The sequence below is a fragment of the Camelus ferus genome, chromosome 12 (genome assembly GCF_009834535.1).
Source record: "Camelus ferus isolate YT-003-E chromosome 12, BCGSAC_Cfer_1.0, whole genome shotgun sequence".
NCBI lineage: Eukaryota > Metazoa > Chordata > Mammalia > Artiodactyla > Camelidae > Camelus > Camelus ferus.
Window position 1 is genome coordinate 63,863,552 of NC_045707.1, and position 12,748 is coordinate 63,876,299.

General features: G+C 33.7%; 1 protein-coding gene across 2 annotated transcripts in view; it reads left to right on the plus strand.

Annotated features, from left to right (window-relative positions):
* The window catches only part of ZFC3H1 (zinc finger C3H1-type containing), a 46,631-nt gene that overhangs the window by 11,135 nt on the left and 22,748 nt on the right, over positions 1–12,748 (plus strand). The window contains exons 3-12 of one of the 2 annotated variants that reach the window (XM_032493757.1): positions 1,739–1,803; positions 4,327–4,525; positions 4,778–5,001; positions 6,288–6,411; positions 8,195–8,292; positions 9,618–9,827; positions 10,022–10,186; positions 11,150–11,287; positions 11,886–12,007; positions 12,388–12,564. In XM_032493757.1, the coding sequence (XP_032349648.1) occupies positions 1,739–1,803; positions 4,327–4,525; positions 4,778–5,001; positions 6,288–6,411; positions 8,195–8,292; positions 9,618–9,827; positions 10,022–10,186; positions 11,150–11,287; positions 11,886–12,007; positions 12,388–12,564 (1,522 nt within the window). The remainder of the gene's footprint in view (positions 1–1,738; positions 1,804–4,326; positions 4,526–4,777; positions 5,002–6,287; positions 6,412–8,194; positions 8,293–9,617; positions 9,828–10,021; positions 10,187–11,149; positions 11,288–11,885; positions 12,008–12,387; positions 12,565–12,748) is intronic. The other variant, XM_006191106.2, reaches the window with a different exon arrangement.

The following is a 12,748-nucleotide window of genomic DNA, read 5'->3' on the forward strand; positions in this document are numbered from 1 at the left end:
AGGAGCTCTTCCAGGCTCTTGGCATCATTTGTTTTATATTCTCAAAGGATCACTTTGGCTGAAATGTTGAGAATATTCTATAGGAAGTAGATACATCTATCTATATTCAGTAATGTTTTTCTCACTGATCTTGAAACTTTGAGATTTCTGTGATACTGTACTTTTCTGGAATTTCTTACAACCTTCTGATTTTCCTTTTTAAAAAAAATACTTTTCCTTTGTAACTTAACTGTTCACGTCCTTGGTGTTCCATTCTTCTGAGGTATTCTCAATTATTATGATTTTAACTACCACCGATGTCCTGATGATTGTCTCTAGCTCAGTTTCGAATTTCAGGTAATAATTTTTAAAATACTGCATGACTGCACAAGACCAGTTTTCATTTTGGGAGTACTGAGTAAGAATTGAAATAATAATTATATTGTAGAGAGGCACGACAGTGGTAGGACAATGCCTGACTACACATTCGGTCCTTTAAACCATCGCCTGCTTTTGCAGTCTTTGTGTAAAGCTGAATTTATGGCCTGAAGTTTATGATTTGTGCTTGGTGCTTATTAGGTGTCTGCCAGCTTAATAGATACTTGGCTCTATGCTACCTTCAGGGGAGGTACTGCCACCTTTTATAGACGAGAGAGATCCTTGTCAATTAATAGACTTGTAATTACTTAATGAAACTCATAAGTTTCTTTCGTAGGAGAAATGTTTGGTGCTTTCTTCTTCTATTATTGAAAATCTGTCAATCATGTTATGACAGATTCACATTTCTAAAACAAGTCTCATTGTGGAACTGACTTAACTCGAAGTTTGGTGGTTGAAGAGCCTTCCGTGTACTTTTTCTAGGGCACTTTATTGATAATTTCTATTTGTTGAATAAGTAGCCTATTCTTTTACCATTAGGCCTTGTTGAACAATCAAATTAGGATGTTTGGAACACTGGCAGTTGGTATTATGGGGAAAAAAAATACGAAAAAACTATACTTCAAGTGTAGACTTAGTTTGAATCTGGCTTTACAAATTCAGTTGTGTCATCTTGAGGAAAGATTCTCTTAGTTTTTAACTTCACCTGTTTTAGCTACAAAAGTGTCCCTCTCAGTACTGTTGTAAATACCCTGTAACTTTATTGTGTGATTTGTAGAGCTGTCATAGATTAGATTAACGTATAAATAAGATTTTGTAAATAACTATCAGAAATCTTGGTCCAAGGCTAGAATTCTGGAAATGTGTGGATGGACTTAATCTTAATACTTAACCTACTTCTGCTGATGCTTTCCTAGATAAATAGAAGACATTTCTTTAATGAATTAATCCAATACAGTCTCTAAATGTTGAATTCATTTCAACTTTAGAGATCTGAAATAATCATCATATATTCTTATCCGTGTGTTATCTATTCATTCAGTAATGAAGCTTTGTTTCTTATCTATCTGCTCTACAAATTCTGTTATTTGAAATAATTGTTTTTAGTTCAGATGTCATTTTCTCATAGTGTGTTTTTAATTTATAATTTAATATTTTGAATTGGTTTGCCTTATAACTTTCCAAAATAAGGCTGCTATGAAAAGTGGTCAGATTTTCATTTTCTTTAGCAACATTTCTTCCCTTTTGGTTGGGAGATTGAGAAAATGGGACCCTTTAATGAGACTCTTTACAAAAAAATAACTAATAAATATTGTATAGCATTTTATTTTAATTGTAGCAATCTTTTAAAGTATTCAGAGTATGCTGTTTTATTTTAAAGGATTAGAAGATAAAGAACAAAATTTAACAAGAAGAATTAGTGCCTCAGATATTCTATCTGAAAAGGTAAGATACTTCCGTATGGGGCTGGGTGTCTCTGTAAGATGATTCTTGCACTGCTTTACTCTGTTCTTTTGCAAGGGAAATTCTATCTTGCTTTTCACTTGTTTTCTTTCATCATTGCTATACCTCCATTTGGATATAACCTTGAAAACAAGAAAATCCGGAGAGACATCTCAGAACATCTCCACTGGGTTCAGTGAAATTGTATCTATGTGTCTGTAGATGATCTTTTTGCTTTGTTTATTGAAACTTTTAATTTTCATCCAGAGATTCTCTTTTCCTATTTTGGGGGGATTATGCTGTGTGGGAAAGCGGAGTTAGACCTTGACTGGGTGTCCAGTTCTAGCTCCTCTTACTAGCTAGTGATCTTGTGTAAGCTACTTAGCCTTTTCTTGCCTCTGTTTTCTTTTCTGTAAAATGAGCTTAATGTCATCTGTTCTCTGGGTTGTTGTGAGGTTCAGGAGGTCGAAGTACAGAAGTACACTGGGTTTGACATGTAATTCGCACTCACTGGCCCAAGCCTTTTGTTTGTTGAATTAGAGAGCCGAGATATCTGCAGTTTCTTCTATTAAGATTTCAGTTAGTTTTTTGGAGTAAGTTGAAATGATGCAAAGAGCCTAGGAGCTTTACGAAAGAGATGGCCCTGAATTTAAGGATGATAATATGACATTCATGCACATACACGTACACACGTGCATCTATATGTTAATATGTTTTCGACTGTCCTCACAGTAACTCCGTAAGATAGGCTAACATCAGTTTTACAGATGAGCTAAGATTCACGTGGGTAGATTGTGATTTGCTTAGAGTGACATAGGATTTAAGTGTCAGAACAAGGAGTTTGAAGTTCAGTGCTCTTGCTCGTCAGGTTGCTGCTTTAAGTATATAGCTGAGTGACAGAATCAGTGGTTTTTTTAATTCCAAAAGGAATAGTAATAGTAGCTAAACGTAATCAAAGACTTTTTAAGTCTGAATAGAACAGTAATGATAACTTTAATTTAGATAAACTCTAGATCAGTGCTGTCCAATAGAATTTTCTACAATAATGGCAGTGGTCTACATCTGCACTCTCCAGTACGGTAGCTATTAGCCACATGTGGCTATTAAGCACTTAGAATGTGACTAGTGTGGCTGGGGAACCAAAGTTTTTATCCAATTTTGGTTAAATTTAAATAGCTACATGTGGCTCATTGCTCTCATTTGGACAGCATGGCCCTAGAATGTCAGTACTATGCTGTAGAATTTGGTATGTTTAAGTGACTTAAAGTAAAAAAGACTCATGTTAATTTTTAAGCTCATTTGTTACATATATTTCCCAACAGTGAAAGGGTTAACAATATCCTGGTTTGGGTAAACTGAAGTGCTGAAATACATGATGGTAGTTCAGTTAGAGATTTATAATAGTTTATATAAAATGAAACCAGTAGGTAGGATCCCCTGTTTGCTTTAAGCTTAAGAATTAAATAATTTAATTGGATTAAAAATGTAATTATAATTCACCTATAAGAAAAAATTACTAGATAAGTGGTCCTTAACTTTTTTGAGTCTTAGCCTCTTTCGAGTCTCCTCTCCTCTTCCATTCATACACGTAAAGGAGGAATATACTGCTTTGTGTTTAATTTCAAGGGATGGGGAGGCCAAAAGACTCCTTTATCTCCCTCTCACCCAGGTCTCTTGGACTCCAATTAAGAACCTCTGCTTAGGTTGCCTGACATTTTCAGTTATATTTTAGCTAAAATGTACAGAATGGATTAATACAAAATTTTTTTCTCAAAAAAAAGTAGAGTGAAAAAATTAAGAAGCTATTTCAAGTGGGAGAAAGTTCTCAAACATTTGCTCGTAACCTATCTGCCTGTTTTAACTTTCCTGAAGAAGTCTTGACTGTTCAAAATATTTTCAGTATTCAAATAAAATATCTGTAGCTTTAGGACATTTAATGCTCAAATATAAGCAAATGTTTACATATTTTTTCCTTCAACACTAACTTCTTTTTTCCAGTGTTAACACTAATGTAACAAATTATAAAATATATATTTTAAATAGTTTACAACTTTGAATTGACATTCACTGTACCTCTTCTCTGTATTACTTGTAAGACTATTAGAATCATGTGATTTTGGAACCAGTTTATTCTTCATTCCTTACCTCCCTTGGGTTGATTTCTTTTTATAGTCACTACCGTCAGAATTTTACTCTTTCTTGTTTCTGAAGCCAGTTAAATGTCAATCTCTAACCCTTAACTTTTTCCCCCCATGATTCTGTTCCATCAGTTGTACCCCCCACTCCACCCCCAACCCTTCACACTTACATATATACACATGCTCTCCACATATCGGTCTTCTGCTTGTATGATAGGAACTGATTTATTAGAGTGTAGGGCTAAGTTATTGTTTCCTCATTTATATTTACCATTTAAATACTTGCCTTAAAGCTAACTTTAAATTCTAATCTTATAGAAGATTTGATTTGGTAATATGTTTAAGGTCGAATAGTAGAATTTTTAAATGGCATCTCTTTCTTTTAAAGAAACTTGGCGAAGATGAAGAGGAGCTGTCTGAACTGCAGCTTCGTCTTTTGGCTCTCCAGTCAGCCAGTAAAAAATGGCAACAAAAAGAACAGCAGGTGATGAAAGAGAGCAAAGAAAAGCTGACGAAGACGAAAACCGTGCAGCAAAAAGTTAAAACCAGCACAAAAACACATTCGGCCAAAAAAATTAGCACTACAGGTGATCATTTCTGTTACATTCTTTTAATTGATTTCATATGTCAGTATAGTTTCTAGATTTTAATTCAGAAAGTTTTTTGAGTTGGGGAATTACAGGGCAATCCTATATAAACAATCCTATGTAAATAGACCTTGGAGGAGCAGCTGTATATATGAGTTAATGAAAATAATTGTTAAAGCTCTTGTTTTCTTTCATATTCTAGAAAATTCCAGCTCTAATAGATACTGATGTTTCTGTATTTTTCACTTGAAGCTAAACAAGCATTGAGGAAGCAGCAAACAAAGGCATGGAAGAAACTACAGCAACAAAAGGAACAGGAAAGACAGAAAGAGGAGGATCAGCGGAAACAAGCTGAAGAAGAAGAGAGAAGGAAAAGAGAAGAAGAAATCAGAAAAATTCGAGATCTCTCAAATCAGGAAGAGCAGTACAATCGATTCATGAAATTGGTTGGTGGAAAGAGGAGATCGAGAAGTAAAGTAAGGAGTTCAAAATATAACATCAAAACATTGCTCAAATCTCAGTGTCTTTATAGTCCTACTTCATGAAATCAGTCAACTGAGAAAAAATACTAAGGGCTTTTGTTTGGAGAGCTCATTATATAAATAACTTTGGGGGAGAAGGGAAGGTGAGTTATACTTAGGAATGTGTCCTTTTTATAGTTTCAGGTATTAGAAATAGAAATGAAAGGTTAAAATTATAGTTAGCAAAGCCTGCTTTTAGCTTTTTCATCACTTTCTATTATAGAAGAAAGTAATATTATTGAATTGTAGTGAGGACTTGTTCTAAAAATGGCTATTCCCTAAGTACAGGGGCAGAATTTCATTAGTTTTTCATTGTTGAGTGGTGTAGAATTAGAAATGTGCCATGATGAATTGGTATAAACTATTTTAAAGAAAGTTACATCATCATGTAGTAATGGCCTTAGTGCATGTGGCTAATTTATGTAGTTATCAAGCATTTGTGAGCCTTTATAAGTCATTGATAATGACTGAGTGAGAAATTTTCTTTTATGGATGGTGTCAGGAAGTAAACTGGAGATTTAATATTGATCTAGTGCTATTACCACTGACAAATTTCAGAATTATGAACTCTGTAAGTAGTCTTACTTTGAACTTCCAGGAAGCACTTCAATAGAATCTTTTTTGTTTTTAGAGAAGTATTATATTTGCACATTACTCTTATATCCCTCTGGATAGGTTTTGCTAGTTTTCAGTTTGTTATGAACTGTCTAGGAGTGAAACATTGTAAAAAGTCAAAAAACCAAAAAAAGCCAAGACACAAGCATAGTGACCAAACGTTTTTCAGTTTTCAACTATCATTAATTTATTGATAATTAAAATGTTACTGGATTATTTGGGCAATGTTCTAAACATGGTTTTGATTGTGTAAAACTTGAATTTGTTTATCTGATTTCTTAACTTGCAGGGAAGGAGCATTACTATTTATGACCTTGGTGTCATTGGTGTCATTTTCTAGAGGAATAGCTGATTATTTAGTAGCTCAGCTCGCTATGGGGGATTTCATCTCTATATAGTACTTGTTCACTTCGTTTTGTCAGATAGTTGTAAAATGTCCACCACAGTGTATCTGTTATATATATTGAATTTCCCAAATCAGATGTGATAGACATTCTAACTGGATCACCATGATTTTTGATACTGTTCCATAAAAGCTAACTATTAATTGTTTTATAATTTCTAGCCTAAGAATAGACTAAGACAGAAAAATGTGAAACTAAAAAAAAACCATCTTGTGTACTTAGTCTTCAGATCCTGACCTGAGACGATCCTTAGATAAGCAACCTACTGATGGTGGAGGAGGCATTTATCAGTATGATAACTATGAAGAAGTTGCTATGGATACAGATAGTGAAAACAATTCTCCAGGTATGAGCTAGAACTTTAAACATTTGCGTATTCACAATCACTAAATAGAAAATGGTCACAAGGCTACCTAGAACCTTGAAGGAAATGTGTAGTGAAAGTGAGATTTGCTGGTGGGTTGTACAACCAGGCATCATTTGGTGTTACAGATACTTCAAGAGCAAACCTCAAATGTGTCAATGTTAACCTTTATTTACAGGTATTTCTTTCTAGATAGCATTTTAATAAAAAGGCAGTGTTGTATGATTATTTGTTGGATCTAAAAAGTGTAGATTGTGGGAAAGATGAGAACACTGCTTTAAAAACAAACCTTTGACCTCTTAAGGATCTTTATATCTAAGACAATCTTTGCTTTAGTTAAAAAAAGGGATCTTTCTTGTGTTTGGGCTTCCTTCTGCCTTCCAGTGATGATGCTTTGCAGGAATATGGAGACGGGAAGTGGTACTAGTGGCGTCTCAGGACAGCTGGTTAGAACTGTTTGGGCTGTACCTCAGTTAGATTGTGCACTTCAGGATCTGACTCTCCTTGAGGGCTAGAGACTTGCTTTGGTTGATATTCAGGGATGATTGGCTGTGAGAGCAAATTAGAAACCCACTTTAATGTGTCTAGAGAGAAGACAGAATCTGTATGACTTGGGTAATATTTTAGCAAAAGTGCTCGTTTTCAGGTTATTATATTTGGGCTCATATTTAATAATCTTATATTTTGATTTCATAATTTAATTCTTTTTGGTCAATCTAATTTTCTTATTTTCAGGTTCTTGGAGAGGATTCATTGTAGTTCCCAAGTATTGACGATATTATTATTACTCTTTCTAGAAAATAACTTCATGGTCTACCCTTTTAAAAGCATTTTGTAAAAAAATTATTATGCAGAGAATGGATTCTTCAGTCAGCTTTGTAAATTTTAACTTTTTACCATATTCACTACAGATATTTACATTTTTAAGAAGTAAAATCCTTAAATAAAGGCCAGTGTGTAATAAATAATATCGCTTGGGCCACAAGTCAGCCCCTTATAAGGCATATGGTTAATATCCATATTGACGTGAGAGACAACTGGGACAAAGAGGAAACATTAATTTTCCTTAAGGCTATCTGGTTACTAGGTTACAAGGGTAGTCTTTGAATCTGCTATATTTCACTTAAGAAACCACTGAAGGTAAAATGCATGATTATTTTTATCTGCTACAAAGGAAGAAGAAATGCTAACAATTTAACTGAGATTCATCAATAACTATTTCAGAATTATTAAAATGGGAAAAATGTACACTTTAATGATTAAATACAGTAGGTAATTCTTTTCGTTCTTAGTCCTGTTTGCTTTCTATCCAATTAAAATAGTCCATTTGTTCACTTTTCTTTGCTCCGTATGAAGGGAAGAATGGGGTCACCACATCACTGTTTTCTTATGGTTGGGACATGTATGCAGATTCAGGGGAATTTTTTCTTTTATTAGTTCTTAAAAAGTATGTTTGTTTAAAAATGTATCTTTCTTGCCTTTCCTGCTCTATTCCCTGTTGCCACCATCAGGTGAAAAGTAGAACAAAGCAGAGAGTTTTGAGGGACTAAGTGTCAGTTTAAGAGGATGGCTGACTATATGATGATATAAGGACAGTTTTAAGTAAGTGGAGGTGGTCTCATGGAGGTTAAAGATTTTACTGCAGATTACTAAAACTCACTTGGACTCTATCTTGATGCAGTTGTATTTCTTCAAACATCATGAATTTATTTCTGTTGAAGTATTTCTGTTATTAAATTCTTACATTTTTTTTTTTTTTTAATAGCTCCTTCACCGGTGCAACCACCATTCTTCTCTGAATGTTCACTGGGGTATTTTTCTCCAGCACCATCTATTTCTTTGCCTCCGCCACCTCAGGTTTCTGTAAGTGAGAATTGATATAATTTCTAAGAAAATTTTGTTGATTTGTGTCTATTCTAATTTGTTTTGAGAAGCTGGCATGTAATTAATTAATGGTTAGATTTGAAGAGAGTGTAAAAAAATCATAATTGCTTACCAGAATTAATAGCCGTGAAATCTGTGGAATAAACAATTGATTATTTATTAACAGAATATACATTTGGTAGATTTTTTTCATAGCTAATTTTTAATCTCATGTTGACTTTCAGTACTTAGCATGTTTCCTTCTTTCTTCTCTTTGTGCCTCAGAAAAATTTCCAAAGCAGGATTAGATTATCTACTGTTCTGAATTTTTTTAGGAGGGAATTAGGATTTAAGTGCATTAAGGGTCTTCTAGAAATTTTTTCATTTCTCTTCTTTTGACATATACAGTTATTTTTAATTTGAAAATCCAGTAAAATAAAAGCATTGTCTATGCAAGTAAATTTCTTTTTTGAAGAGCTCCCAGTCCCTATTAAAAAAAGAAGAAAAAAAAGAAAAAAAGAAAAGGAAATGGAGGAATCACAAAGTAAAAGTTCTGAAGTTATTTCTAGATTGAAAGAACCTAGAGACCAAACTGACCTCTCTCAGGAGGTTTGTGGGAACCTTGCCATTTCACAGTTCCTAGGTAGACATCTGGTGTCTTCCTAGGAAATTTAAGATGAGGGAATATTAGAGCAGAGAGTGAGACAGAAATGTTTTTTCTTTCTTTCCTGAACTGTTTTAAATGCCAAGAGAAACACTGGAAAGCCTTTAGAGCAAAAATATATGCAAATTGAGGGATTTGGGTGAAGTTAACTATGGATAGCCTCTAAGAAGCCATTTACCAGGGTAGTGGTGACTCTTTTTGACACTTAATTCTTAAGATACTCTGAACTATTCCCAGAAGCACTTTGGTTCCTAATTTTTAATTTTTACTTAAATATCATGTGTTTCTGATTTTGCAGTATCTATTTGTTTCAGGTAGCTGTCTAGGGGGATAAACCCTGTAAAATTTGATTTCTCCATTAGAATGCTAAATGAAGATTAGAACGGGAATGGAGAAGTTTGTATACTTACCTTGAAGTTGATAAATATTTCAAATATCATTGATTTTTATATTTTTGTAAAAATCACACTTTTTCATGGCTAAATACTGAATTTGGGTTAGTTCTGAGATTTACAGTATACTTAGTTCACGTATGGTTACAGCTAAAGTAGTAACTTGAAGTTTACCTTTTTCTAATTTAATGTTACTCTAGAGATAAACGTTTGGAATTGGTAAAATTTGCATTGTAATTACTGTTTTTTCTTTTTTAAACAATAACTAGTCTATACCACCTTTGAGCCAGCCTTATGTGGAAGGCTTGTGTGTTTCTCTTGAACCTCTACCTCCTCTGCCACCTTTACCACCTCTTCCACCTGAAGATCCAGAACAGCCTCCAAAACCACCCTTTGCAGATGAGGAAGAGGAGGAAGAAATGCTGCTTCGAGAAGAGCTACTTAAATCTCTAGCGAATAAAAGAGCTTTCAAGCCAGAGGTAATTTAGGTACCTGAACCTCTAGGTGGTGCTCTTGAGCTTAGTTTTAGGTAGCCCTCTTCTCTGCTAATCTGGGATCCATTGGTCTTTTCAGTTAAGTAGGGATAAGTCTAATACTAATTTGCTCAAGACTAAAAGATGACAGAAATTTCTTTTCATTTAAAAATGCTTAAATCTGTCTCTTCTTTATTTAGGAAACATCCAGTAATAGTGACCCACCTTCACCTCCAGTTCTGAACAGTTCACAGTCTGTGCCAAGAAGCAATCTGTCGATAGTCAGTATTAACACAGTATCTCAGCCTAGGATACAGAACCCAAAGTTTCACAGAGGACCTCGTCTTCCACGAACTGTGATCTCGGTAAAAACAAACAAAATAACTAGTCCTACTCTTATACAAACAGCCTGTGAGAAGCTTTGTATGCAGTTTTGCTGTCTTATTCCTCACCTCATAGTTTATTTAATACAAACATACTTATTATTTGTTATGTATTAATAGTGAAATGGGAGCTTCCTCACTTGAAAATGGGTAGTTTATGATAATGTTTTTGGAGAAGCATTATTTTCATCAGAGTGGTATTCTTCCCTCTGCCATTTCCTCTATTTTTGTTCTATATAAGTTGATCCGTTCAGATTTTCTGTCTATTCTAGAGCCAATTTTAGCAAATTATATATTTTTAATTTTTCCCATCTTTGTTTATGGTTTGCTCATATTTTTCCAACTAGTGACTATTCTGTAATGGAAAAATTTATGATGTTTATTGATATTTATTAAGGAGATTAAAATGACAATTTCTTTCTACCTTGTTTTCTAATGGCTTCAAAGTAAAGTAAATGAAGGAAACCCAAGATGAAATCTTGCCTCTGTTAGGTAAACCACCTTGGGCACTTATCCTCTATAGATGACCACAAAAGCCAAAAAGTTTTGTTAATAGTTATGTAGAATTATTAATTTTTTCTTTGATTTTTAAGAAGTTAATTTAGATAGCCTTATGGCTCTTCATAGAAAGTTAGAGAAAATAAAACTTAATGATGAAGAAGATGATATAGTAGTGTCCAGAAAGACTGAGAATATAGAATATTTTAGATTTTTGGTATATAACCAGTATTAGTGGAGTTGGGAAAATCAATTAATGCAATATAAACAGAAGGAACCATAGACTAGCTACTTGGAACCCATTGTTTTTATGGATTAAAATTCAAAGAGTTTAAGTGACTTGTCCAAGACCATGTTAAGTGACTTGTCCAAGGTAATTGTGGTAGTATCAAGAAGAGGATAGAGATACTTTCATCATCAAGAATAACAAATACACTGTCTTTGCAGCTTCCAAAACATAAATCAGTGGTTGTAACACTAAATGATTCAGATGATAGTGAATCTGATGGAGAGGCGTCAAAGTCAACCAATAGTGTTTTTGGTGGATTGGAGTCCATGATTAAAGAAGCAAGACGAACTGCTGAGGTAAGCTTAGCAATGAAAGATGAAAAGAAAAGTGATTTGTTGATAGTCATTAAAGTTCATTTTTTCCCCCTGAAAATTATACACCAGAGTTTTAGATTTTTTAAAGTAGTTTGTATTATTAGGACTTTGTATAATGAAGTGTATATAAATTTAGATAGATATAACTATTAAAAATCCCCTTTTTTTGTTTCCAGTTGACTAACTCCCTTCTTCAAAATAGTAAACCTGTGTAGATAATTGTCCTCTGCACTAAGGAAATTTATTGTTTTGGAATTACATTGTCAGAAAATCGTTTTTTTATTTAAGTGTATGATCTAAGTATAACTTTTATCCCTATTCCTAATTGCAGCTGTTGTTTCGATATGGTTTAGTTCAGTTATTTTCAAACTGTAGCTCTTAACCACTTAGTGGATTTGTACAATTAATTAATTTGGTGGTTAATGACCAGCATCATTTTTGTTTAAAAAGTTATAGAAAATAATGATGAAGAAACTCATTTATTTCTAAAAGTATATAAATGTGCAAGGGTAATAGAAAACATGGATCTTAGTGTGGGATTATGAAAGCTGTTGATTGGTTGACTTCAAATGTTTTCTAGCAAGCTTCAAAGCCGAAAGTACCTCCAAAATCTGAAAAAGAAAATGATCCCATGCGAACACCTGAAGCTTTGCCTGAAGAAAAGAAGATTGAATATAGATTGTTAAAGGAAGAGATTGCCAAGTAAGTGGCATTTTATGTAATTAGCTTTAAAGATATGTACTTTTTCAGTGCTTACTCTGTATACAGTTTATTGGCATTGGGGAATGAAGATGGTGGTTTTATCCAAGATGCACAGTTAATGTTTTTGTAACTTGCACAGGAGGGGGAGCCAGATGATCATCTGTAGACTTGAATACAGTGAAGCACTGAGATAAAAACAGCTTAGAAAAGGGTAAAAGCTGTTAGGGAGAACTACACTATGAACTTTGAATGTCAACTTGGGTCATGCATATTGGTCATCATGGGTGTTGTTAGTATGTTAGTCACTTAGTTAATATTTTTATTTTATGAAATAGAAACATCTTTAAAGAAAAATAATTTCAGTCTGTTCTTTGATATAGTTTATCAGCTCTTATTGGTTATTTCAGTCGTGAGAAACAGCGTTTGATTAAATCAGATCAGCTGAAGACAAGCCCATCATCCCCAGCAAACTCTGATGCGGAGATTGATGGGATTGGCAGGATAGCAATGGTTACTAAGCAGGTCACAGATGCAGAAGCAAAACTTAAAAAACATAGGTGAGTCTTATCATCCAATTAAATACTGCATGTATCTAAATGTTCCTGCATTAGAGGGATGTATTTTTCTGGTGTGTGTCAGTAATAATAAGTACACTGTATAATTGCTAGTTTCTTTTACTTAGAGTTATAGAAGGCTGTCATTTTGTTGAATTGTACATTTACATAAAGTAATAGTATTTCT